General features: G+C 41.8%; 1 protein-coding gene across 2 annotated transcripts in view; it reads right to left on the bottom strand.

The window, feature by feature from the left end:
* LOC130017871 (phospholipid-transporting ATPase IB-like) overlaps nt 1-27,082 on the bottom strand; it is a 688,232-nt gene that overhangs the window by 494,801 nt on the left and 166,349 nt on the right. For both annotated transcript variants that reach the window (XM_056108642.1, XM_056108649.1), the window contains exons 11-19: nt 20,898-21,063; nt 17,833-17,960; nt 16,820-16,897; nt 16,321-16,409; nt 14,737-14,781; nt 12,880-12,955; nt 5,105-5,210; nt 3,922-4,004; nt 1,333-1,382 (exon numbers count right to left, since the gene is read on the bottom strand). In XM_056108642.1, coding sequence (XP_055964617.1) covers nt 1,333-1,382; nt 3,922-4,004; nt 5,105-5,210; nt 12,880-12,955; nt 14,737-14,781; nt 16,321-16,409; nt 16,820-16,897; nt 17,833-17,960; nt 20,898-21,063 — 821 coding nt within the window. The remainder of the gene's footprint in view (nt 1-1,332; nt 1,383-3,921; nt 4,005-5,104; nt 5,211-12,879; nt 12,956-14,736; nt 14,782-16,320; nt 16,410-16,819; nt 16,898-17,832; nt 17,961-20,897; nt 21,064-27,082) is intronic.

Below are 27,082 nucleotides of genomic sequence, written 5' to 3'. Positions count from 1 at the left end.
TGGACAAAAAAAAACCACTTTCCCTTTCTGGCCTTGGAGATTCAATACCACAGCTATGTGCAGTTGCAAGTCTGAGGTTTACAGGGTACATCTATTTTACTTCTGACAATGTGATAACATCTTATTCCTTGTTTTACAGGTCAAAAATACTAAATGAACCATGTGGTAAGTAGCAAAATGTATGATTCCATGTAAATCTACTCAAATGATCTTCAGGCCATCTTCTTTGATGTACAATAGAGGGAAATGACAAATCTGTCGTGATCTCTAGTTGAGCTTTAAGACATGTTTTAGTGCTCTTCCCCCCACCCTGCCAAGTCGGCCTCCTTATTCATCATGGCTCTCACTCACTGAGCTGCCAATCCTGCCCCCCTCCCCCCAATAGATTCCTCTTTGAGTTCTTTTTAATCCATCTCTGTGGACTTGCTTCCTTTCCCACCCAACCCCTGCCAGCATCATTAGGTATCAAGTATACAAATACAGGAGAAACTCTAATGGCCTTCTCCAGTCCTTTTATTCCATATCTCTAGACAAACTTTATCCCTACTACACTGGCCCCAGACAACCTATCTCCTTGGCCTTCCACTAAGGTGATTACCAATAACAATCTTGGACTGGAAGCTCATAAGATTAGAGAGCATTCTCTTTCCAGCCTTATAATTAAATTCCTGCCTTCTGACCCACAGCACTTTTATCAAACCTGGATTTTAAATTCTCTTTCAGCTACATAGTTGCCAAGTAGTCTCAACAAAATTATATACCCAGTATTTCAGGTTCTGAATGTATAAAGCAATGTTGTCACCAATTACATCAGAGGCCTGCTGTCAGGATTAATGGCCATGCTGGCTTAAGCCAATAGATTTTCCGCTGTAAAAGGATGAGTCAACTGAAGTAGCAGAACAAGAAATACAATCACAATTGATCTCTTTGTTCCCTCTAGCTTGATCACAGACTTTAATATATATATATATGTATGTGTCTATATCTACATATCTATATGCTCTAACTGTATTTACCTATTTTGAATCTAGCTTCATTTTCTCCTTCTTGTCCCTCCAATAACTGACATCCCATTTCAACAAACCAAGAAAAATTACTTCTTTTGCTGTCTTTAACAAAAGTCAATTTCAGGGAGAAGCAAATTTATGGAAATTTATCTACTATATTTAGTGCTTAAGCACTATTTAATCATATTTAATCACTACTTAATCATACCATTCAAGATGCAAACACTGATCAAGATATTAGATATACTTATATATGAGTCTACATATATGATGGGTACTGATTTATGCATGTACTGTATTTCAAGCTCATGAAAGAAAAACGTACCTAGAAAATTCCAAGACATTAAGGATTTCGAACGTCTGCTCCTGTCCCAACTAAAGGAAGAAAAACAGGTTTTTAAAGTGAAGTATAAAGTATTAAAATTTTATAATGACTGCCATTACAATGTGGACGGGTATACAATAGATGACAGACAGGCAGACAGATAACTCCTACATTCCCCCCTGTACCCCTTCCTCTTTCTAAGTGCCTTGCATAGGCAGGGTGCCAGAGATGAGTCTGGTGGAGCCCTAGCTCCCCCTTCTGGTAGAAGCTTCTCTTTTTTCTCTGGTGACCACTGCTACCAGAGCTACTAGCTGGTGAGGTCTCTTTTCCAAGACTTGAAGGAAAATGAAACAAGTAACACAGCTCCATCCAAAACCATCAAACTATTAATGATTCTGAAGTCAGAATTTTACACATATCACAGCGGTGTATGCATGTGCCATATACCTAACATCCATATGAGGCTTGGAACACAACATTCATTTCATTTGTTTCTGCAAAATACAGGACTTCACATTGAGATTCACGTTCATGTCTATAAAGAAGCTCCTATTCTCCAGATACAAAGTGTGAACATAATGGACATGCTAAGCTTTCTGCATTTGGATTTAGAACTACTGATGAATTCAGAAACCATTCATCTGCTCCAGTTTTTGTGTAATTTAATCAAATGACTTTTCAGATTCTTCAAGTTTCATTTTTCCCCCAGAAAAATTCCAGAATACGTGTCCACCATTTTCCAAACCTTATGATCTAACTTTCTTTCTACTTCCTTGATATATCAGAGGAAAGTCTTTGGGCTGTGGGCTTACACAAACAGGGAGTCCAAAGCTGGCTTCTGCACCAACTGTGGCTTTCTTGTGGACTATGACAGAACCTATACCCTAGGTTTCAGAGGAGGAGAGTAAATAAAGAAAAAAACTCAGATCACCAAGTGTACTCCTGATACTCAGTAGTTCTGAATAGTCTGTTGCCCAATCCCCAACTCCTGACCCCCTTCTCTTCTCTTCACTCTCTGTAACCATCAGCTCCCTTGCGCCCCACCTGGCCCCATTCAGAAACATGCCCACTGCTGCCACACTCCTACGCACATGGGCTGTGAGCACTAAGGACGAAGCCCTCTTTGCACCCCTGTTACATGAATGACTCCCTCATACTGTTCATCAATGATACTAGGACGACCAACAAGGACACTTGACATAAATGTCAGATAACTGACTTAAGTACTCCTGAACTGGTAAGTAGGATTTTACAAGTTGTAATTTACTAATCTTTTCTAACCATGGGATCTTTAAATTTTGCTTAGCTGAGTAAGAGGTACAAATTCATGTTCCAGATCAGTACCTCCAACACTGCACTGACTCCCAAGATGATACCCGGCAAGTTCCTGCACAGCCCACCTCGACCCGGTTCGGGAAGGCAGAGCAGCTTCTCTGGCTTCTCCCACTGGGCCCCGTCCCTCCACACCACACTCACACCCCACGTCCGCAATGCAGAGAGAAGCACAGCAGCATCCACACCACTGAAAACCACAGTGAAGGTGGAATAGCCCCTTCACCTGGGGGAAGGAGACCTCATCTGTGAAAAGCTCCATGCTGGAAACGTCTCTGTTCAGTTTCCGGTTTCAGTAACTGCACACTTCCCTAAGCTCAATTCCCTATGTTTGTTGAAATAAAAAGAAAGAAATGTTATCTAAATCTCTTGTTCGATTAGAAAAGAACTGGAAATGCAAAAACAAACAAACAAACAACCCCACACACAAGCATTTTAAAGAAAAGGGTAACATTTTGGACATTTTGCAAAGAAGCAAAAGCAACTACCAAATTAAAAACAATATAAGGATAAGCCTGTTGAAAATGAACCTCAAATATACAAATATATTAAAGAATTTTATGGATTTGTTGTCGTTGTTGTTGTCTTGGGAACATACCAACATGCTCAGAGTTTACTCCAGGCTCTCCACTTGGGAATCACTTTTGGCATTGTCTGGGGGACTATATGCGATGCTGGAGATCAAACCCAGGTCAACTACATGCAAGGCAAGTGACCTACCTGCTGGCTACTGCTCTGGCCCCAAGACTTCTAGAGATTTAAGGGCACAGCCCAAACATGTAACAATCCACAATTCCTGTCCAACTTGGAAGAGACAGCGGAGAAAGCAGTGGCGACCAGGCCTGCCTACTTTAGAAAACAGGGGTGCTACACCTTCTCTCTGGCCATCATTCCACAGCAGAGTCTGGCAAGTCCTGACCACCAGTTGCCCCCACTGACAATCTTAAGGGGCACAATTCAATCATTCCTATTTACATATTTTCCAGTCACCAAATTTCACCCACTGGATCTGTTCCTGGCTGCAGATACTCTAATGCCAGTAGATGGTGGGGAAGAATCTTCACGAGAGGGGTAAGTACTGCGATGCAGTGAAACAAATGATAAACCCACGGGGTTCCATTAGTCTCCGTTTCTTCCACAGGCCTCCTTCCCCACCCTAAACAGGACCGAAATTTAGTTCTGTTTCCAACAGATTCGCTACTTCCCATGGAGCCCGCAGCAGGGAGCCGGACCTAAGAGCCCAGGGCCCTCACTTACCGCCTCGATGATGACCGAGTATGGAGTTCTGCCTGTGAAGACGAAGCCCAGCTTTTTAGCTCCTTTCACCAAAGCAGCTTCGTCTGTCAAGAAAGAATTGATGAAATACTGACTCATTGATGGGAATGGCAGAACTGTTTCCAAGCATTATTTTTCAAATTAACAAAAGCCACATGTGGAAAAAAGGCCTGGACTTGGGGGGACAGGGCGAAGAGAGATAATATATAGTGGGAAGGTGCTTCTCTTGTATGCAGTCAACCGCTACTCGATCCCCAGACCACACAGGGTCCACTGAGCACCACCCAGAAGTGAACTCCAAGTGTTGAGCCAAGAGTGAACCTTGAGAGCCACTAGGTGCTGCTCCAAAACCTACCCCCTCCCCACCGCTGAAAAAAACAAAAGAGAGAGAGAAAAGACCAGACTGATGTGCAGAGTATCAAGGGCTAGGGATGCAGAGATCTCCAGCCCTTATGATCTCTTGCTCATTCTGCCCCCTGGGCCCAGGAGTCTGGGAAGAGCACTTCTGTCAGACGGGGAGGTGGAACTAAAACTCACTGACCCCAGGAGAAAGATGATATATATATATATATATATATATATATATATATATATATATATATATATGCCAACTGCTCATTGTTGGGATCAAAGTCCTCTGATGAACTTAAGAAATGCTTCCATGACTTTCTGGGTTTGTTTGGTTTGGCTTGGTGTTTGAATCACAAGCAGCAGTGCTCAGAGCTGACTCCTGGTGGGCTCAGAAGACTCTATGGGTGGCCAGGAATTGGAAACATCAAATTCAGGCTGGCCACATATAAGGCAAGCACCCTGCCTGCCTTACTATCACTCCCACCTGCTTCCATGACTTTCTGATGGAACATCAGAACCAGGTGCTTCAGGAAGACTGGGGAGGTCATGGAGCACAGGAAGTGCAACCCTTGAAAACTCCCATGAACTCCATGAGGAGTGGAAGGCTCTGTCTGGCGCAATGACCATCCCTAGCAAAAGCAAGATGGCCCAGGGGGCTTTCTGCATTCTGAGTGCGATTGGAGAGGGACCCAGGTCAGCTGGTCACAGCTGTGATCGATCTCTGCCAGCAGCACCTGAGACTGTGAGGTTCCAGCAGGACACACCACTCTGACAAGTCACTGCCGATGCTCAGCTGTCCAGGGAAGGGGCTCACCCGGGGAGGAGGCCTGGTAGATGATGTCGTCTCCTTCCTTCTCGGGAACGACTGTGTGACACACGGCCAGGAGAGTGAGAAACTCCTGGATGCAAGGAGCTGTGGGCTACAAACATGGGACCTCGTTAATGGGGTGGCTTTGGTGTTCAAAGCCCAGAAGGGCTTCCTCTGCTGTTAGAGCAGAGGTGACGGGGTCCAGGTCCTGCATGAGCCACAGTCGTCCCCTTCCAGCCCCATTCTCTGCCACGCACAGCCCTGTCTGCCTATACAGCCTCGCGGATGTGCAATCTGCCTGTGACCCTGTCCTGTTTGGAACAGGGAAAGGGCAACCTTTCCTGGCTTTTATCCACTTCTGTGTGTTCATCCTCTGAGCTTCTCTTTAACAGCATTCCTACTGTGCTGCCCCGCGTGTCAGGTAAGAAGCAAGGGGCACCTAGGGACCCCTCCTCTGACACTGCCAGCACCTCGCTTCACTCATGTCTGATACTTCCAACACTCCTGCCACATGCTGGGCACTGTTTCTCTGCTTTTCTGAAACCCAGGAGGGCAAGCAGGCCACCTAGCTAAGCTGCGCTCAGGTCTGGCCAACAGGAGGTGTGCAGAGCGATGTTGACTCAAACGAGCAGGACTGACCTACCAATTGCTGCAGTTATAGATGAAACATGTATTTCTTCTCTACCTCGCCTGTTCTTCAGCTTTATAATCCTTTATAACCGATAGCAGACAGGGCTGCACGTGGCAGAAGAGGGGACTGGAGGGGCACAGCTGTGGATCGTGCGGGACCTGGACCTGTTCTCCAACTTTATAATCCTTTATAACCCATAAGGCCATTTGTCACTCATCTAGGGCCTTTTATAAAAATTTTCTTGGGCACATATTTTAATACATTTCCGTCCACCCTGGCCACACAGACACAATCCTTACTTTTCATTGAGATTAGACAACGAATCAGTGGAGAAATGAGATCGCAATACTATCTACCCATCCGAAAACACATCTCATTTATTAAAAAGTTCTAAAACTTCTGTATTTAATTCACAGCATATTTCCTATTCATTTTTTATTTATTAAAATAATCTGTGTGCCTACTATATATGGGAGGCATTATACCTCAGGTATTTTATATACTGACTTATCATAACTGAAATATACTATATTTTACAATAAACTTATTGTTCAGAAGGCACTAAAACCTTTGCATTTTATAAATAAATTAAAAATCCAATTGAAACTGACTTACTAATTCTCTGAATTTTACTTGTTCCTACTGGGTTTTCAAGGAAGACAATTCTATCACCCACAAATGATAACTTTTCACTTTTCCCTTACAATAAATAAGGGGGAAAAGACAAACTTAAACTCTGAACTATTTGCAATATTATTTTAGACAAGTAAAATTTGAAAAAAACCTTTTTTCTGTCGCTTTTCCAAAATGCATTTTTTATGATGCTGAGAGTCAAAACCAGGAGCAGAGACATGTGAAAAAGGTACTCTATTGCTGAGGTATAGTCCCAGTCAAGAAAATTTTTGTCACTTGAAGGAACTGATTATTTATGGAGAATTTATATGTACATGTATACACAAACATGTATATAGGCATATGTGTATATATGTACAAGTTTAGAAGTTGAAGCTTTATTATTGTGGGGAAAATCTTCAAATAATATATTAGCCATCATTTAAAATATAATTTATTGATATTAAAGACAGACACAGAGTTCTGTATGCCAATCAGCATTAACTATCAAATTTTTTTTATGTTTCTGACACTATATCCATTAAACAACCACTCCGCCTCTGCCACATTCTCCCGTTTAGCTAATAGTAACCTCCTATTCTCTTTCTTTTCTAGATATCTCATTATAATTAGTATAACTAATTTGCACAAAATATTTTATGTATATTCTAGAAATATTTTCAATTCATTTAAATGCTTGTCTAAAATCATCTTACAACAAACTGCAACTATTTAGCACTGTTGTCCCATTGTTCACTGATTTGCTCAAGTGGCACCAGTAACATCCCTGTCGTGTGCTAGTGTAGGCCAACGGCATCTGCTCACTCCAGGAACACGAAGTGAGACTTGTTGTTACTGTTTTTGGCATATCAAATATGCCACAGGGAGCTTGCCAGGCTCTGCCATGCAGGCAGGATACTCTCAGTAGCTAGCCTGGCTCTCTGACAGGGAAGGAAGAATCGAACCCAGGTTGGCCTCATGCAAGGCAAACTCCCTACCTGCTGTGCTATCACTTCAGCCCTGCAATTGCAACTGTAAAGTATCTGCTATAAAGATGCAAATGGTGTTTTCTTGAAGTACCCAAGTTCAAGTTCAATAACTTAGATGTAATGATTTAAAAGAAAGTTTTGTTTTTCCTTGGAAAATCTTAGGAGGAAATTATCACACAAATAGGAAGGAAGTCCCTGGTTAGCCATGCAATCAAGACACTCATTAATTTTCCATAGGCTGTTTCACTGACTGAAAGGCAAACTACATTACGAATATCTATCCATACAAGCTTTACAGTCTTAAGAGGCCCAGAAAATCAGAAATGATGATCAAGGAAGAAAGAAAATCTGTAACAGCTGTGGGATCTTCCTGGGAAGGAAGACTGGGTTTTCTCTCCTCTGAAGATGCCCTTGAGACCACATATGACCAAGGTACAAACATTTCCCTTGTTTGGATGGCCAAGCAGCACAGTCTCCAAGACTCCCCTCCAATGTGGCTCTGACTTGGAAACTATGCACTCAGTAGGGAAGAGGTATGTGGCCATAATGCCAGCATTCAAACTCCACTCACAGGCCCCAGTCTCAGAAGTCCCACAGGCATCCTGGAGCCCTAAGCATTCCTTGGTGTTTGACTCTCACAGAAAACGCTACAACCATTTGTGCAGGCAGCAACCAGAGCTGTGACCTCTGTGCTTATTCTCTGACAGCACCATAGGTTTGATGCTTAACATTCAAAAATGCTGGGAGTTGAACTGATGTGCATTGTCCTCTGGTAAGAAACTGGAACTGTAGGATAACATTGGTATGTCTTTCCTCCCTTACCACAGGGAGCTTAGATATACTGAGTTACACACATCACAGTGCTCCTGAGGCACTCTCATTCCTCTGTGTTTATCTGTAACCTCTTTCTTGTGCTCTGCTTCCCCAACCAGTCAATCTCCTTTATCCCCTAATCAGACTCTGTTAACTTGTTAGGTCAGATCCTTCTAGGACACTCAATTTGTATTTCTAAATTGCTTTTCTCTTCTCCTTAAGTCCTTTGCATAGTTACTTCAGAGCAATGTCATTTTTATATAAACACAGAAAGTCAGTTAATGCTACGCTTTTGTAACTTGTGAGCTAACTGACTCTGAATAGTCAATTCTCCTTCCCCCGATTCCCCTTCATTCTCCTCCTTGAATCCTCCTAGATTCTCCCCTCTCCCACTCTTGAGTAAGTAGATTCAACTTACTCAACTTAAGCCTCAGTTGCCCTTAGTTCCTAGCACCCTAAAAGCAGGGTCCCAACGAGGGACTGGATGGACCCAAGGCAAACTGTGAGCTACCCTGGCATCAAAATAGGCTGGGACAAGCACCATAATACTTAACTATGAGTTAAGAGCATGGTCATGGACTAATTCTGTCATAATCCAAAAAGTAACAACTAGATTAGGAACCTGCTAGCGTTAGGAAAGACTAATGTGGCCTGAGCACTGTAGTCTGAGAGCCATCGTGAGATGTCTCCAGGAGAGCCACCCTACGAACTTAATGTATCTCTTAACTGTGTTCATACAAAATGACTAATAATGTTAAGAAGTAGAATTAGGATGAATTTTTAAATGGTTGCTGGACTAAAGAAAGGAGAACCACGCCCATAGATGGTATTTCGCCCTTAGACAGGTCTTCTTGCTGTATGAGTTTGTCCTGGAAGAAGCTTCCTCTGAGGGAGGGAACTTACATCCATTAATTGTATGATCATACTTATGTGTAATTGTTACCCCAACCTCCTCATGATTTGGGAGATAACTAGGCCTGAAGAGTGGGAGAGGGGAGAATCTAGGAGGATCCAAGGAGGAGAATGAAGGGGAATCAGGGGAAGGAGAATCAGGAGAGAATGGAAATGAGACTGGAATAAACTCTAATTGATACCAACCAGCCTGGCCGTTGTTTCCTCCTTCATCTGCCCATTGCCATAGGCCACCCCGGGACAGGGGAAGCAGCCCAAGACCACCGAACACAGGTGGTGAGAGAGAGCTGTGGGATTCGTATTCATTTTTTTGCATACACAGGAACTATTTCTATGAGAAAGAGGATTGATTTCCAGGGGTTTTATAGGATTCCCCACCCCTTCAGGGTCACCTACGTTCTGGGAATGCAGCCTCATTCTTCCCTTCAGTGCTTTCTATTCATCTTTTCTCCTAGTCTCTAGCAAGAATTTGTATACAGCCTAGGCCCTGAAACCATCGGCAAATGAATGAATGAATGATCAAGGTTAAGGACCGAGTCACAGGTCCAAACAGGGACGCACGCAGTCATCTGTGCTTGGTCGCCATCCCCACCTCACTTCCCCTGCTGCTTTGTACAACTTATCTATTCGGAGAAGGCACAAAAGCAGTTTCTAAAGTTGACATCAGCTTTTAGTTGTCCCCTTTCCCACTCACTGTTCTAACTTAACCAGGCAAGCACAATGGGTGAACTGCCTTCATTACGGCCCTCAGCCTAGTAGCTCCCTGAGGATGACTGCGTCCTCTGTGGGGCAAAAGAACCCCCAGTACACTTGTTTTGTTTTTATGGCACCTTTGGTTAAACAACTCTCCTCCTGGGCAACTTCCATAGAGCTGCCATGCTTCTGCTTCAAGAGCCTTCAGCCAAATAAATAAACCTTTCTCTTTTTCTATTTGTTTGATGGGGAGGGGGGGTGCACATTTGGCAAAGCTCCTTTATCTATGCTCAGGAATTACTCCTGGTTATGCTTGGGGAACCCCATGGGAAGCTGGGGATCAAACCCGGGTTGGCCACATACAAGACAAACACTCTATCCTACTCAAACATATCTCTAAATAAAATTTTGGAAAGATAAAGTTTTAACTTTGTTCAGGTTTACCTAACCTTAAAACTTAAGTTTGAGGGACCCAGGGGGGATTGCTCAAAGGGCGGGAGCACAGGCCTGATGTATGATAGGCTCCAAGTTTAATTCATAGCACTGCGTGTCCCGGAGGATCCCAAAGAACTACCAGAGGTGACTATTGTGGCCTCCAGCACTGCACCACTAGGCCCAAGAAACACCCAATCAACCACACACCCAATCAGCGGATCATCAGGAGTGGTCCCAGGGCCCTGAGTACTGCTTAGAAACACCCCTTCCCCTTCCCCTGCACTCCACAAAACCTAACTAAACTTTTTCAGGAAAAAAGAAATCATATATTGCTACTCAATGCCTCTTTTGCAAACCACAGCACCCAAAAGGAGAGCATGAACAAAAGGGAATGCCCAGCAACAGAGGTGAGTTGGGGTGGGATGGGGGGGTGGTAAGGGATACTGGGATCCATGGTGGTGGAGAATGGGCACTGGTGGAGGGATGGGTATTCGATTACTGTATAACTAAAACCCAAGCACAAAAATTTGTAAGTCTACAACTGTACCTCATGGTGTTTCACTAATAAAAATTAAAAAAATAATAATAAATAAAAGTAATAGTGGTGGGATTGGTGTTGAAATATTGAATGTAAATAATTATTGTGAACAACTTTATGAAAATTTTTTTTAAATTTTTAAATAAAAGATTCAATGCAGAACGGTAGGGCGTTCACCTTACACGCGGCCAACATGGCCGACCCGAGTTCGATTCCTCCGCCCCTCTCGGAGAGCCCGGCAAGCTACCGAGAGTATTCGATATGCCAGACACAGTAACAACAAAGTCTCCAATGGAGACGTTACTGGGCCCGCTCGAGCAATGCAGAAAAAAAATCATATTTAGTGCCATAGAGGTAGTCTAGGGTTGGGGGAATTTGGGAGAGTGGGAGGGAAACTGGGAACATTGATGCTGGGAAATTACACTGGTAGAGGTGTTTGAAAACTGTATGACTGAAACCCAATCATAAAATCATGAACAGTTCTGTAATGCTCTATCTCACAGTGACTCAATTAAAAATAACAATAAATAAATAAAATGTGAAAAATATCATATTCAATCTAGTTTATATTGACTAGAGTGACTGTAAAACACTTTGGTTGTTGAATATCTTCAAATATTTTTACAGAGGATCCTTTACAACAAGATGAATTCTTGGGATCTTATAGTCAGTTTCAGTTTGTTAACAATAGCTGAGATGGTGAAGTCACCGCAGGAGTGAAAGGGTGGAGTTCTGGGTGAATTGAGTTGGTCACTTAAATCTCACCCAACCAACAGGCAGCAAATCAGAATAGAAAAAGGAATGGTGGGGAGTGGGAGATGGCACCAGATAAAAGGAAGCCTGCCAGCCAGGCCTGACTCCTTCTGTTCCCCCTTTTTTCTCACCTTTCCTACCCTTCACCCCTTTCTCCCAGACAGAACCCAGGATCAGGATGGGGATGTCATGCACCCAGACAGAAGGCAGGATGAGGGAAAGCTCATAGGCTGAATCAGATGGCAGTAATGGGCAGGGGCCTCAGGCCCAAAGAGATGGCAAGATCAGGAAGGGGCTGAATTAGGCAGGGGTCTGACACTCGGACAGACACCACGCTGGAGACTTCAATGAAGCCAGGACAGGATGACAGGGAACCACTGGAGTATGGTCCAAGAAAGGCTCAGGCACAGGATATCAGACAAAAGAGCATACAGTGGACAGAGAGTGGCCCAGGGACAAGATCAGGTCATCATACACTGGAGGTGAGCAGACAGCAAGGAACAGGTCAAGGCAGCAGTACATGGCACCAGGGCAGTGCAGGGACAGAATAAGTGACACCATACATGGGTAAAGGAGAGGCCTGGTGTTTGGAGAAGGATCCGGACCCATCTACTAAACTGTACTATAAACTAAGCTCTTAACCATTCAGGTTTTGGATTGCAAATCTTTCATTCAATTCTCAAGAACCCACCAGTGCAGAAAAATCCACCTTTGTGCTAACAGTGAGACAACATAACTTAAAAACCGAATCATCTTAGGTCTGACTCCCATTTCTATATTTATTTGCTGGGTAATTCATTCTTACTTAGTAACCCGTCCACCTCCTGAAGGAGGCAAATACCACAGGAAAATCAGTCTGTCCAACACACAGGAGAGGGTACGTATATATTCTTATGTCTTTTGCTTTCCAGGTTATCCGAGCCAAAGGACATTTCAGTGACTCTTCAAAATGCCAATACCCCTTAAGATTCAAAACCATGAAGAAATAGACTCATAGGAAAGAAATCAACAAACCATACAATGCAACAGCCATGGCAAACTGCTACAGAATCACACAAAAGGTTGGTCTGAATGTTCGTGTGCATTCACCCACATATTTAAATCGAGTTGTACATCCACTTAAATTATTTGCTGGAATAATTTCCCTGAAGTAGTAGCATACAACACAAAAAAAGATTGAAACTGCATCTTGTCCCTGGATTCCGAAACTGTATCTTTCCAAGCACTACACATCTACCTGACCACAAGTGTGCCAAAAGCTGTGAGAAGCACACTGTGCTGCCCAGAGAGGGGGATATTACCCCTGCAACCCCACATGCAGGTAATTTCTGTCTGTCGACTTAAGGCAGGTTTCCAATGAGTAACTGATCTTTTACCCAAATAAGTTTGGGAACTTCTGTCTTACATGTTGGTCCTCAATGTTCTTCAAGAGCCTGGGATCTTCAAAGTCACATGAGTCACAAGGGGCAGTACACATCCGGCTGGAAGAGAGAAGAGAAAACATTTATTCAATTCAGAAGTTCCTTTAAGAAGCTGAAGAGATAGTACAGCAGCTAGGCACTTGCCTTGCACGTGGCTAACCCAAGTTCAATCCCCACCACCACATACACAGTGAGCATCCCCACCCCTGAGCACAGAGCTAGGAATAAGCCTTGAAAACTGCTCTGTGTGGCACAAAATTTTTTTTTAAAAATGCTATGACAGTGAACAGGAAAATGACACAGTGTACAGTACATGACAGTCATGTGCAAGGCCCAAAAAATTTCTATTACATTATGCTATCCAAAAGCACCGCCAGGATTACCCCTTGTGGCCCTTAAGCACCACTAGGACAGCCCTGGTGGTACCCATGCACTGCTGGGCCTGACACCAAACAGGCAGCCCAAACCAACCAAGTCAAGTATCACTGGGAATGACCATGGCTATTCCAGCACTTCCGGGGACATAAACTGTGGCCTCTGTAAAAATATATTCAAAATGACAGTTTTAAATGGCAAACTTGGTTAGGTTTTGCTGTTTATTTTGCCATTTGAAATAAATCTAATAAACATACAGTTAATTATCACCAGGCTTTTGAATAAAATTTTATCTAAAACACAATAAACAAGCAAAACACCAGGATAGAGGAACTGCAGTGCAGAGAGGGTAGAAGAGAAGAAGCAAAATCCAGGGTATAAAGACAGGAGAATGCTTCTGAAAATTGAAAATGATATCAAATAAATATTGGACGGCAAAGGATAGAAAATAAGAAAATAGAACAAACACATATGGAAGGTGTGACATAATGATAAGCAAACTGGACACTCAAAAGGAGGTCAACCACACATGCTAGGGGAAAAGGCAGCTCAGATAGAGAAGGGAGCACCAAATAAAGGGTGTTGGGAGGACCCTCCCAGGATGGGAGATGCGTGCTGAGAGTAGACTGTGGACCAAAAATGATTGCCACTCAATGCCTCTTTTGCAAACCACAGCACCCAAGAGGAGAGAGAGAACAAAAGGGAATGCCCTGCCACAAAGGCAGGGTGAGTGGGGGGAATGGGGGGTAGGAGGGATACTGGGATCATTGGTGGTGGAGAATGGGCACTGGTGGAGGGATGGGTGTTCGATCATTGTATAACTGAAACCCGAGCACAAAAATTTGTAAGTCTACAACTGTACCTCATGGTGTTTCACTAATAAAAATTAAAAAGGAAAGAAGGAAGAAAGGATGGAAGGAAGGAAGGAAGGAAGGAAGGAAGGAAGGAAGGAAGGAAGGAAGGAAGGAGGAAAAAATTGGATGCTCAGAGTCTTACAGGAGGTCCAGTGGGACCTGAGAAGCAGGAGGAGGTAAATTCTCTTGCTGTTAAAACAGGGACATTTCCAATACTTAATAAGGAAAGATGTTCAGGCAGAAATGGCCCTGTAGAGACCCAAGGCCATTGAGACCAAGGCATTGAGAGGGGTGGGAGGGGGGGATATACTGGTGTTCTTGGTGGTGAAAAATGAGTACTGGTGAAGGGAAAGGTGTTTGATCATTGTATGACTGAGACTTAAACCTGAAAGCTTAGTAACTTTTCCCACAGTCATTCAATAAATAAATATAAAAAGAAAAAATAAAATAAATAAAAAAAATTAAGGTGGAGTTCATGCCCAATTCAATCAGCTAATCAGTGGCTCCTACAAAATAGCAGTACTCCTACAAAAAAAAAATAAAAAACATAAAAGAAAGGTGCTAATATGAAATTATTCTTAAGTATTTTTCATTAGAGCATTTAGAACTTACCTGAAATCATCTGAGGACGGCTCTCTTGCCAATTCTGGAAAATGACTGTCAGAAGGAGAGAGAAACAGAGTGGTCAAAAAAGTGTAATCAAATGAAGTGGAGCAAGGAAAGCCTTGTCAGCAAGTGGTGCTGGCTAGACTGGATAGCCACACACACAAGAAGAAAAAAAAAAAACTTTATCCAATCTCACACCATGTTAAAAAAAAAAAAGTTAACTCAAAGTGGACTGAAGACCTCGAGATTAGACCAGAATCCATAAATAATACTGAGGAAAACATAGGCCGAACTATCCAGAATATGGACCTCAGAATTGTCTTCAATGATTTGACTCCAGAGGCAAAGAAAACAAGAATAAATGGGACTATATCAAACTAAAAAAGGCATGGCAAAAGAAACTTGGGCATAAAACAAAGACACCCTACTTAATGAGAAAAATATTTTCACACCATACACCAGGAAAAGGGCTATTATCTAAGGCACATCACGTATCCACAAAGCTCAACTGCAAAAAGCAAAAAATGGCCCATCCAAAAGTGGCGCAAGCAGTTAAAATACACATATCTGAGGAAGATATAAGGATGAGCAATAGGCATATGAAAAATGATGGCAAGTAGGCATCATTACTTATTATCAGGAAAATGCAAATCAAAACAACAATTTAGTATCATCTCACACCAGCAGAACTGGAATTTATCAAAAACAGTGAAATGGTGTTGGCCAGGACATGATGAAAGAGGGGTTCATATGCACTGTTGGTGGGAATGTCGCCTGGTGCAGCCCATAGAAAGCAGTGTGGAGGTGTCTCCACAACATAAGAAAAGAACTCCCATATGACCAAGCACTTCCACTTCTTGGGTATGTGACCACTGAGCAAAAAAACATTCATTTGAAAATATATGTCTATGCTTATGTTCATTGCACAATAGTTGGGATATGTTAACAACACAAATGTTCAGTGACAGATGAATGGATAAAGAAGTTGTAGTCTATACCACAGTGGAATATTACACCACTGTCAGAAAAGATGAAATGCTCCATTATGTGAAATGAAATAAGCCAGAGGAGGAAGGACACGGAACCAGATGATCTCATTCATCTGTGATATAGAGAGAGAATACAGGAAGAACAATGTTGATGGCTGACAAACCCTTGGCTTTGGGGTACAAGACCAAAATAACTAAGTAACTAAGGGGAGGGGAGAAAGACAAGGTGACATAAAGACAGTGACAGAAAGACTTGGGAACACTGGTGGTGGTGATGGTATAATAATTTTGTAAAACAAAACCATAAAATTTACTACTACAGTGACCAAGTTACCTAAAAAAGAGATCAAAACCAAATCATGAGTCAGAACTTGTTAAGTGAAGAAATATAAATGTAGAGTTTTCTGACATTTCTCACTAGGTTAAAGTTGCAGAAATAAACCAGATTTTAACTGTTCAAAGTTTTGAGGGTCTTACACTTCAATTAGTTTGAAAAGTGATTACAAGCCTAAGGCCCTTTGAATATGCTGTCAAAATACTGTCCACTTTTTGTTGCTGAAGAATACAAATGAAATTTTCAGTGAAGGATAAACACACATACCCATAGGTTACTCCAGCAATGCTGCACTTCTTAAAATTCATGATATTGCACGTAAGGGTTCCAGTTTTGTCAGAAAATAGGTATTTTACCTAAATTAAAGAATAGAATAAATATACATCGATAATAATATGCAGAGATAAATGGATGGAATGCCTTCAAAAGTTTCTAAAATGCACCTTTATTTTAAAATTAAAATCTCCTGCAGCCAAAGAAATAGCACAGCAAGTATGGCACTTGCCTCACATATGGCTGAACCAGGGTTTAATCCCTGGCACCCCATATGGTCCCTAAAGCCCCACCAGGAGTGACCCCTGACTGGAGAGCCAGGAGTAAGTCCTGAGCACCACTGCCTGTCCTAAAATAAACAAAAATAAATGAAATTAAAATATCCTTAATAGAAGCATAATAATTACATTATTACAAAAATATTCACTATTTTAATGCTCAAACTACTTAAAAAGCTTGTCCCCTTTAACAAAGTCCCCAGAGAGGCACTCGCCTGTCCCAACTCTTCATTAAGGTTCGATGTCCTGGCCATTGCTGGAGTATCATTTACAACATAATACATATCTGTGTCCTGAAAGAGAGAAGGAGGTGGGGAGAGGAATGCACTTCAGGAAACTGTCCCACCAAGGCTTCATTCAGACTAAGCACAAAATAAAGTAAAAGCAGATACAATGGAAATGCTTGCTTTTCATTTAGAGGTAAAAATGCTGACTACTGTGTAGGAAAAAACTGTAACATGAAGTTTTCAATTACATACAGAAGAATTGCTTCAAGATGATCTTTGTGGCCTAGCCAAATTCACACTTGGCTAATCATTGGGAATCTCAAATAAATGCACAGGACAGCATTCAGACTACGGTCACCAGCTGCTGAAGACCAGTGCTGAATGGCCACATGGATCCCCAGCACTTCCACTTCCACTCTGAGAATAGCGTCCAAGGGTGCTATAGCATGAGATCTGATGTGTAAGGAATCCTAAAGAACACATGCACAGCTCACCTTCCTCAGAACTGGCACTCAAAGGCATGAAAAGCACTTGGGATTATGTCAGCCTAGTCATCCTCACCAAAACACAAGCATCTCTGGAGCATTTCGCCTCTGTAGCCTCACTAAATCCTCCCAAGAGCCCTTGGAATAGCCACATCTGTACACCTGGCCCCGTGTCATACAGCAGGAAGTGGAAATACCAAGGAACAAACTGCAGAAGGCAACTAATTCACTAGGAATTCCTGGCTGGCTGTCTTCTGAGTGTGAATTGGGTCATATACCAAATTCTCCCTATTCCTGGAGTCTCATTAAATGACTAAGAGAGTACTAAAAAAAAAAAACAAAAAAAAAAAAACAGGGGTTAACATTCCCTCATTTAACTCCCTAAGTGGGTCATGGAACAACCTCTACCTTTCTTGCAGTTTCACTAAATGACTAAGACTTCAAGGAGAGTATTAGAAAACAGGGGTTGACAATTCTTCAGCAGCTACAACTCTGAAACACTACTAGGATACTCACCCAGTTTATAAAAAGGGCTTGAGTATATTTCACAACCTCCAGAGTTACCAGTAGGCTAATGGGAATAAGATTGTTGTACAATATAATGAATGTCAACAAGTCGTATCCAAAGTTATTAGAGCTTCTTTCTGTAGGAGAAAAATAGAAGATTTCTTTCTGTAGCTCAACTCAGAGACTTCGGTTTCTTTGAATTTTATGATTCTGACATTTTTCCCAAAGGTGTTTTCAAAATATAATTCTTATTGCATATATTTAGGGCTTTGAATTTAATTATTGAGCAGTACCTACTATGTGGGCTGGAGCAATAGCACAGCAGATAGGGCGTTTGCCTTGCATGCAGCCAACATGGCCAAGCCGAGTTCGATTTCTCCGCCCCTCTCGGAGAGCCCAACAAGCTACCGAGAATATCTCGCCCGCACAGCAAAGCCTGGCAAGCTACCGTGATGAATTTGCTATGCCAAACACAGTAACAACAAGTCTCACAATGTTACTGGGCCCACTCGAGCAAATCAATGAACAACGAGAGGACAGTGACAGTGACAGTGACCTACAATGTGACATTAATGGAATAGGAAGCCTATTAATACACCATCCTGTCAGAACCAAAGTACACTCATTTTTGGTGTGAACCAACGTGCAGCCATTTTAGTTGTTAGTAGCCATTTTGCTATTCTGTGTGATTATGTAACTGATAGCTGAACTGGGCATGAACCCAAGACCACATTTTGGGAAACGGAACAGAACAAACAAAATTTACAATGCTTGCAGATAGTGCCAGTCAATCAGTAAAAGGAAGGAATCTAGTGGTCGACCAAGCATGGAAAGTCTAACAAAGGGGCACCCACAGGTGGCACTAACGAAAGTGGTTTTAGAATAAACCCTTCCACACAGTTGGTGGGGGTCATACCCCAACCATTTTTCTATGGGGTGCGGCCCTGGCCTGTCAATCTGTAATACTCTACAGTTTCTGTCTCTGTCTCTGTCTCTGTCTCTCTCTCTCTCTCTCTCTCTCTCTCTCTCTCTCTCTCTCTCTCTCTCGTCTTTCTCTCTCTCTTCCTTCCTCCCCACTCTAACAAATCTCTTTAATAAAATCTTTGAACTCCTCACAGGTGCCTTGTGTTCAAATTGTGGGGCCTAACAGTCCCTTTTAATAAAGACCTAGCTTCTGCAAAGAGGTTACAAGGAGGTTACAGGGTACTGCAGACACGGGACAAAGGGGCTTATGGGAAGGAAGGATCACTGCCATGGGAAGGCCATGATGAAGAGCAGAGGCTTGAGTCTAGTTCTGGAAGGCACAGAGGAAAGAGCTTATTTTAAAAGATGCATAAAGGAGGCAATTAAATGGTTGTAAGATGCTTTTGCAACCACACTGAGGTGTAGGGACTGGGGAACACTCCAAAGAGTGGGTGGGCTGGGAGAATCTGAATAAAGAAGTATGGAAGACAGGGAGGCAAACAAGAAGTCCTACACCCATTTTCTGAGGGAACAAGACCCAGGGCATGTAGATCAGAGCAGAGACAGACCCTGTTGGACAGGATGAGGAGCTGAGAGAGGAGTAGGTACAAGATCTGTGGGTATTGATGGGGTAAATGCTTTTCTGGCGAGCATCATATCCCAGATAAAAAAGAGAGCAACAAGAGCTCCATAATTTAGTAAGAGGTGAGGGATAGTTGCAGAGACAAACAAAAGGTGTTACTGGTATTATAAAGATACCACTGTTGAAGCAGAATCAAAGCAAAGGGCCAGAATGGGAAATGAGTATTTATTATGGCTTCAAACTACAATTACTGAGTTTTCCTGCAAGAGATTGAGTCCAACATGGTAATTTGGTTTAGAGTTAAAGTTTGAATTTGTGATAGAAAAAGTGCTGATAAAAGATCAAGGTACATGCTAGCTAGTTAGCAAGTAGTTTTACTCTTCTGCTTCCATTTTCTCCGCACTACCAAGTCTCCATGTTCCTCCCTGAATCTTTTTCATCCTGACAAGTGATCTTTATCTTTTTCTCCTATCACATTCAGCTAAGTAGGATCTCCAAGTATCAATAGTTAACAGTTGTCCCTGATGTGTAATCCAAATTTAGGAAGATCTGCCAAAAACAAGTATAAATGTTTGTGCTCTGAAGGCAGGCCCAAAACCATCATAGATAGTATCCGTAAGTGGAGTACATTAAGGGGAGATTATACCCAAGGCTGATGAGGACCCCAGAATGTCTCGGGAAATGGAAGAGATGCAGAAGGGAAGAAGAAAAAGGGATTATTCCACATGCAGGGAAAGTCAGGCAAGCAAAACAAATCCTGTGAAGCTGAGCAAATACAGAAGCTGCTAGGAAGGAAAAACAGAAAAATATCAATGGCAAATCTGCATGAACAAGAAGTAGATTCAGAGGCCAGAGAGACAGCACAATGAGTAAGGCACTTTGCTTTGCACAAGGCCAAGCACATTTCGATCCCCCAGGCTGGCTAGGAGTGATCTCTGAGCATAAAGACAGAAGTAAGCCCTGAGTTTTCCTGCAAAAAACTGATTATAATCTTGCAGAAACAAACAAAAAAAGACAAAAAGCTAAAGTAGATACTAAGAAAGTAAGATCTATAGTAAAAGTCCTAGAACAACCACTGAGAAAACAACTCGACAATTAAAATGAAAGAAATAATTTAGATTATGAAACAGAAAGGGCTGGAGCTATAGCACAGCGGGTAGGGTATTTGCCCTGCATGCAGCTGACCCGGGTTCAATTCCTCCGCTCCTCCCAGACAGGCTGGCAAGCTACCCGTGACATATTCGATATGTCAGAAACAGTAACAACAAGTCTCACAGTTTGTTGTGAGACATTACTGGTGCCCGTTTGAGCAAATCAATGAACAATGGGAGGACAGTGCTACAGTGCTATGGAACCGAACCCAAGAATGCCTATCCTCACTTCATCACAGAACTCTGAGTCTTTCTTCTCTCCTTGAAAGACTGGTTTCTGTGCCACTGGGAAAGAGGATGGTACTGCTGCCACACCCAAACTCTACTTGGAAAGGTTTTCCACAGATGGTTTTGTCTTCATCTACCTTGGTACTTACCCATCTTCGTGATGTACCAGTTTTTTCCACCTCGAGATCCGTTCCAGTACCAGGCCCCCACAGAGCTCACCAAGGCCATGACCAAGAGGATTCCAAATAACACCAGGATCTGCACGTTGGTCACTTTCTCAACATTCGATCTCTTGAGAGGTGCTTTGGTGGAATTCTGCGTAACAGCAGTGGAAATCAGTAAGGATCAAGAACTGACTTGGAGGCAAGGAAAGGGGAGGGAGGAAGGAAATTAGACAAATTTGATAAACAAAAAAAATCAAAAGACTATGTTTTTTTTGTGCCAAATAACCAAGGAAATCAAAAAGTGTGCAAACTCCTGACTTAACAGCTTAGTTTTAAATAAGGCAGAAAGCACAACTACCATTTCAAATAAAACATTTCACTTCAACATTATCCTCACAAATATATTTGCATAAAATTGTGTACTAATCTACATAAGAATAAAGTAGGTGATAAATAGTTAAAATCTAGTTTAAAAGAAAGCAGGGCATCATTCATTCAAGAGAAACTTTAAAAGATTCTAAACTGTATAGACCACATAGCTTCCCTGGCACCCATTAATTTATCTCATTAAGCAAAATAAGATTCTGTGAAGTACGTATTTTTCCCCCCAGCAACCTGAAATTTAATTCAGGAAAAAGACAGACACAAACACATACACATAATAATGCAAAATAGAACATCAAGAGGTGCCAAAATAAATGGGTGGGCAAAAAATTCATTTGAAAATTGTGAACAACAAAAAATGCAGGAACAGTTGGAAGTTCTAGTGGCTGGGGAAAGAGGGGAGGGATCTGAATGGTATCTGGAATCCAAAACAAAAGTAGAAACCTGAGCTAGCCCTTTGTGAATGAATGGGTACAGCCAGGTGTCTCTCTGCTGGTAAGAAAACCAACCCTGCTACAGGACAGGCCAGTGCTGGGAAGGGAGCTCAGAAAGATCCATTACCAGATAGAAAATATGGGACTATATCCTCTCGGCAGTAGAAAAGTCTATAGAACTGTTTGCAATAGGCAGTTACATATCTGGTCAATTTATTTTAACATTGTCCTACGGTATCTGAAGTGTGTAGACAAATGTTCCCCAACACACACACACATACACACACACACACACACACACACACACACACACACACACACACACACACACACCTTCTTGTTCTAAAATCTGAGTCCCATGACTGTTACTTTATATAGTTAAATCAACTTCAGAGAAATCATTAAATTAAGATACCTGCCTCAGGCAGACAGATTATTCACCCAATTGAAATGCATGTTATTCTTAAAACAGACATAGGAGGAATACTTCCCTAGCCACCTGGCTACCTATAGAGAAAGAGGATGAAAGAACATCAGTGGGATGCAACATGCTGGCATTAAAGACAGAGGAAGTGGTCAAAAACACTTCAGGCCGTCTTGAGAAGGTGGTAGAAGGCAAGTGGCAGACTCTTGAACCTCTTAGACACCCCACCAGCATCTTGCTATGGAGGATATTCATATCATATTTTATTTTTTGTTTTGTTTTTGTCTGGGGGCCACACCTGGTTATGTTCAGGGATTACTACTGACTCTGCTCTCTAGGATCACTCCTGGCAGGGCTCAGGGGACTGTATGAGGTGCCAGGGATCAAATTCAGGCTCTAAAGTAATGCTCTACCTGTTGTACTACCACTCCAAGCATTCATATCATATTTCTAACCTAAAGAAGTATAAAATAACAATTCTGTATTATTTAAGGTCATGAAGATTATGGTAATCTGTTATGGCAACAATAAGAAGCTATATGGCATACATAGTGGTTAGTGACAATCTGTTTCTGGAAGTGAGTAATCTTGGATTAAACAGGAAATCAGGAATATACAGGGGAGATGAGTGCAGAGTCTTCAATCTGCAAGTGCCCTACCATGAATCTGTATCTGGTCTCTTCGAAGGTAACATTAAACTGCAGACATCAGGTGATTTGAAAGTTAATGAAGCACTAAGCGTTAACAAATAGTGCTTCTTCCCTCACAGTCACACCCATGAACTGCCTTCCGAGCCAGAAAGAGATCCACAAGTGACAGAATTTTTCCTGGACCCCATGTAAGGCTGAGTTGTCTGCTCCAGAGGGGAGCAGGTGAGCACAGTGCCCACTCAAACAGAGCCCTGACAGTCAAAACCCTTCACACTCCACAATCACCGCCATGCTCCCAGTCAGACTCCACTGTTCAGACAAGCCCCATTCAGGTATGTTGAAAAACTCAGGTATGCATGTTTTGTGACTGAAATCTCCAGGCTTTCACATAGTCGGGGAAGGAGTACCTCCACCTATCTTCCTGTAGTTCTAGAAGCACCGGCAGTCACACACACCCAAATATAGCCACCACCACCCAGTTGAAAATTGAACTCTGGCTGTAACACCCCATTAAAAATTTTGGACTTTCTAAAGTAACATTTCAAACTCTACAACACTGATAAACCAGGAGTAGTACACCAGATTAGATGGATGTAATCTAAAAGGCAACCAATGTCAATTAACAAAATATAAACATAGAAGGCTTAACCTGTGGTTAAGCCTTAGTAATCTCTTATACAAGAGTTTAATGGTTCCATAGTGAGATACAGTAATCTCCACTAACTTTCTTCTATGGAAATATTTTTTGATCATCCTTTTAGCAAATAAAAAACTATTCTTTTATTTATAACAAGCAATTTAAAATAAACTATTTACTTAAGTCTGCTATGGGGGATAGGCTTAAGTAACAATTGGGAAAACTGGAAATAATGGTGGTGGGAAGGTGGAGTGGTGGTGCGACTGATGTTGGAATAATGAATGTCTGTTACTGATGACTTAATAAAGTTATAAAACTGTAAACTGATGACTTAATAAAGTTATAAAATTTTGTAAGAGGTGTCTCAAAAATGTGGTGATTCTGATAAGTCAGCACTTCCTTAACTATTCTCAATGTTTTCAGATCATTAAAAGAATAAAGATAATCATGTTTCTCCCAAATAAGAAAACAAAGACTTTGCATGGAAACAACACCAAGATGAGATGAGAGGATATTCATCCTCTTATAGAGGGGGCTCAGAGCGATAGCACAGCGGTAGGGTGTTTGCCTTGCGCACAGCCAGCCCAGCTGAGCCAGGTTCAATTCCTCAGCCCCTCTCAGAGAGCCCGGCAAGCTAACGAGAGTATCTCGCCCACACGGCAATGCCAAACACAGTAACAACTGTGTCTCAAAATGGAGACGTTACTGGGCCCGCTCAAGCAAAATCGATGAGCAATGGGAGGGCAGTGTTTGTTTGTTTGTTTGTTGTATTGCATAGAGAAACTTCTATTATGTCAATGAAATTGCTATTTGAATTCCATAACCAAGCCCAGAAACACAAAATTCTGGTCATGATTTACTGTGGGGGTAGGGAGCTGGAGAATTATTATATTGGGGACCTGGAAAGACTAGTTGCTTTCACAATGTAAGCAGCACAGAAACATTTTCCTTGCTAAGCTGTTAACCCCTGAAAAACATGGTGGCTAGAGAAACAGACCCAGCCCCAAAATCCATAGAATTTTTGACTCCCACAAAACTTAATTACCAACAGCCTATTGCTATGGAGTTTACTTAAAATATTGAAAATGAATATGATTTTTTTAAACAATAGGGATTTGGGGACGTGACTCTATAGTATAGCATGTGCCTTGCATGTATGAGACCTAGGTTCAATACCTGATACCGCCTGATACTGCTAAATAATAAACATAGAGAATAGAAAAGACATGCACTGTACTATATTTGTCAATACTACAATTTCATATCATTAATTTATATGAAAACTTGAGTATAAATGGATGCATGCAGCTGAAATCCATGTTGTTCAAGAACCAGCCATACACTCTTATTGCTCGGTTACTTTTGCTTTTCTAAAGTTTTCTTTTCCACATAGTATTTACAAGTTTCCTATAAAATCTAAACGCTAAGTCATGACGAACAACTGGCCAACCACCAATCAAGTATCATCTAAAGTTTCATGGGGAAACATTTCAACTCTGGCCTTGGGGCAAGAGCCGACACAGGTTCCAAGAACACTTACCACAATCTTTGAAAACTAAAAATCACAACCTTATCATTTTAAATAAACATTCACTGGAGGCCCTAGCATAAAAAATATTAAAGTAAGCATAATTTCTATAGCCCCCATTAGTTAACTGACTTCTGATCTTTTCCAGTGGTTAAATTCTATCCAAGTAACAGGATTATGGAAAGTTATCTTTTATTCAACACAAGAACAACAGATGAATGACCCTGAAACTTTAGGCTTCAATACATGAACTCTTTGGAAAGTCAAGGTCTGTCTACTCAACTCTAGTCTCCAGAAAACATCTGCATGTAATGATGAGCTTGTGATTTTAAGTTCCTACTGATATTCGATATGCCAAAAACAGTAACAACAAGTCTCACAATGGAGATGTTACTGGTGCCCGCTCGAGCAAATCTATGAACAACAGGAAGACAGTGCTACTGTGCTACTGAAATTATAAATCTTTCCAGAATTATCTGTGGAAACACAAACATTTCTGAGTAGTGGAAATCTATATAGAAAGAAGTAAAAATGTCAGATTTTGAAAAATACAAATTTTATGTGGATATTACTTATGTTATTCCCTCCTGAGAAAGCAGTCAATATAGTCCCACTAGAATATGGACTTGGGAGCCAGACTTCCTGGATTTGAAGCCTACCTCTATCTCATTACTAGCATGTAACTTTGGAACACTGCCTTAGTTTCCCCAGCTGGAACAGTAGTAGTTTTTTCCTCATAGAACCACAAGAAAGAATTGGTTAACAACACATGTGCACATCTTAGAACAATGCTGGGGGCATGGAACATAATGTGATAATATCTGCTCCATTAAATCAAGCAACAAGAACAGCCCATGCTGAAATATTTCTATGTGTAACTACGCTAGGTATGAAATGAGGAAATCTTGAATAGTGAAAGAGGCATGGAGATGAGAGGTCACAAATGAAAAAAGGGAAGAAATGAAAGCAGCTGTGTTTCCTCTCTATGGCCAAGTAGCACAAGTACAGACAAAAAAGTGTTATTTCACAAACAGGGTGGTTTCCAGCTATGTGTATCACATGATATTTTCTGTTCATTTGTTTGTTTGTTTTTGGAACACTCATTATTTTTGCTTTTTGTTCCAGCCCTAAAGGCACAGTGACTGTAGCTAACACAGATGCTTTGGGAATTTCCATTAAGCTGCATTCAAACAGTCAACAGGAAATATGCCTTACAAAGATATTTGCTCATCTAGGAGCAAAGACAGGTGCTCATCCAACACTGACCAGATGCAACTCCTGAGTGACCTCAGTGCACCACCTACTCTCTGCAGAGATGACTACAAGCTTTCAAAGTGTAACCTAAGTATCCCTTTGACCTTGGCTGCAAAGCTGTATCAACAAGGTATGATCTGGAAAAAAAACCTGAAAAGGCCACAAATAGGGACCAGAGCAATAGTACATCAGGAAAGGTGCTTGTAGCCAAGAGTTTCAAGTGATGGCTACCTACTGGAGAAGTTAGAGGACACCAAATAAAAGCTTCACATGCAGCTGCTCTGAAACAATACACTTTAAACACCATGGTCAGTGCTTCTGGACAAGTGAAGAACACCTAAGGGCTGCTGTTCAATTGCTATACACACATTCATGCATGCATGTGTACATATATTGACAAACATATGTATACATGTATACATATACACACATGCACACTCATATATACTGCCACACACATATACATACACACACTGACACATACTGACACACATGCACACATATACACTCACACATACACAATATTCACACGTGTATACACACTCACATACTTATGCACACTCACATATACACACTGGCACACTACTATACACACGCAACCACACATTGTTGTTTCAGTCCACACATACACAACCTCTGTAACCACTACACCACACCTGGCACCTACCATTCCAGGACCAAAATTTCTCTGAGTTCTTACCCCCTTTCCTGCTCAGCTGAGGGCACACATTCCGTGAAGACCTCATGAGCCTCTTCTGAACACACTTACCCTAGGATTCTGTAGATAGTACAGACTGAATGCCTATGTGACACTGGGCCGTCTGACACTTTAATCCTCTAAAATCATGCTTCAAAATCA

Source organism: Sorex fumeus, unplaced genomic scaffold, assembly GCF_029834395.1.
Source record: "Sorex fumeus unplaced genomic scaffold, SorFum_2.1 ptg000008l, whole genome shotgun sequence".
Lineage (NCBI taxonomy): Eukaryota > Metazoa > Chordata > Mammalia > Eulipotyphla > Soricidae > Sorex > Sorex fumeus.
Note: the sequence above shows the minus strand (reverse complement) of the source record. Positions and strands in the feature narration are given on the sequence as shown.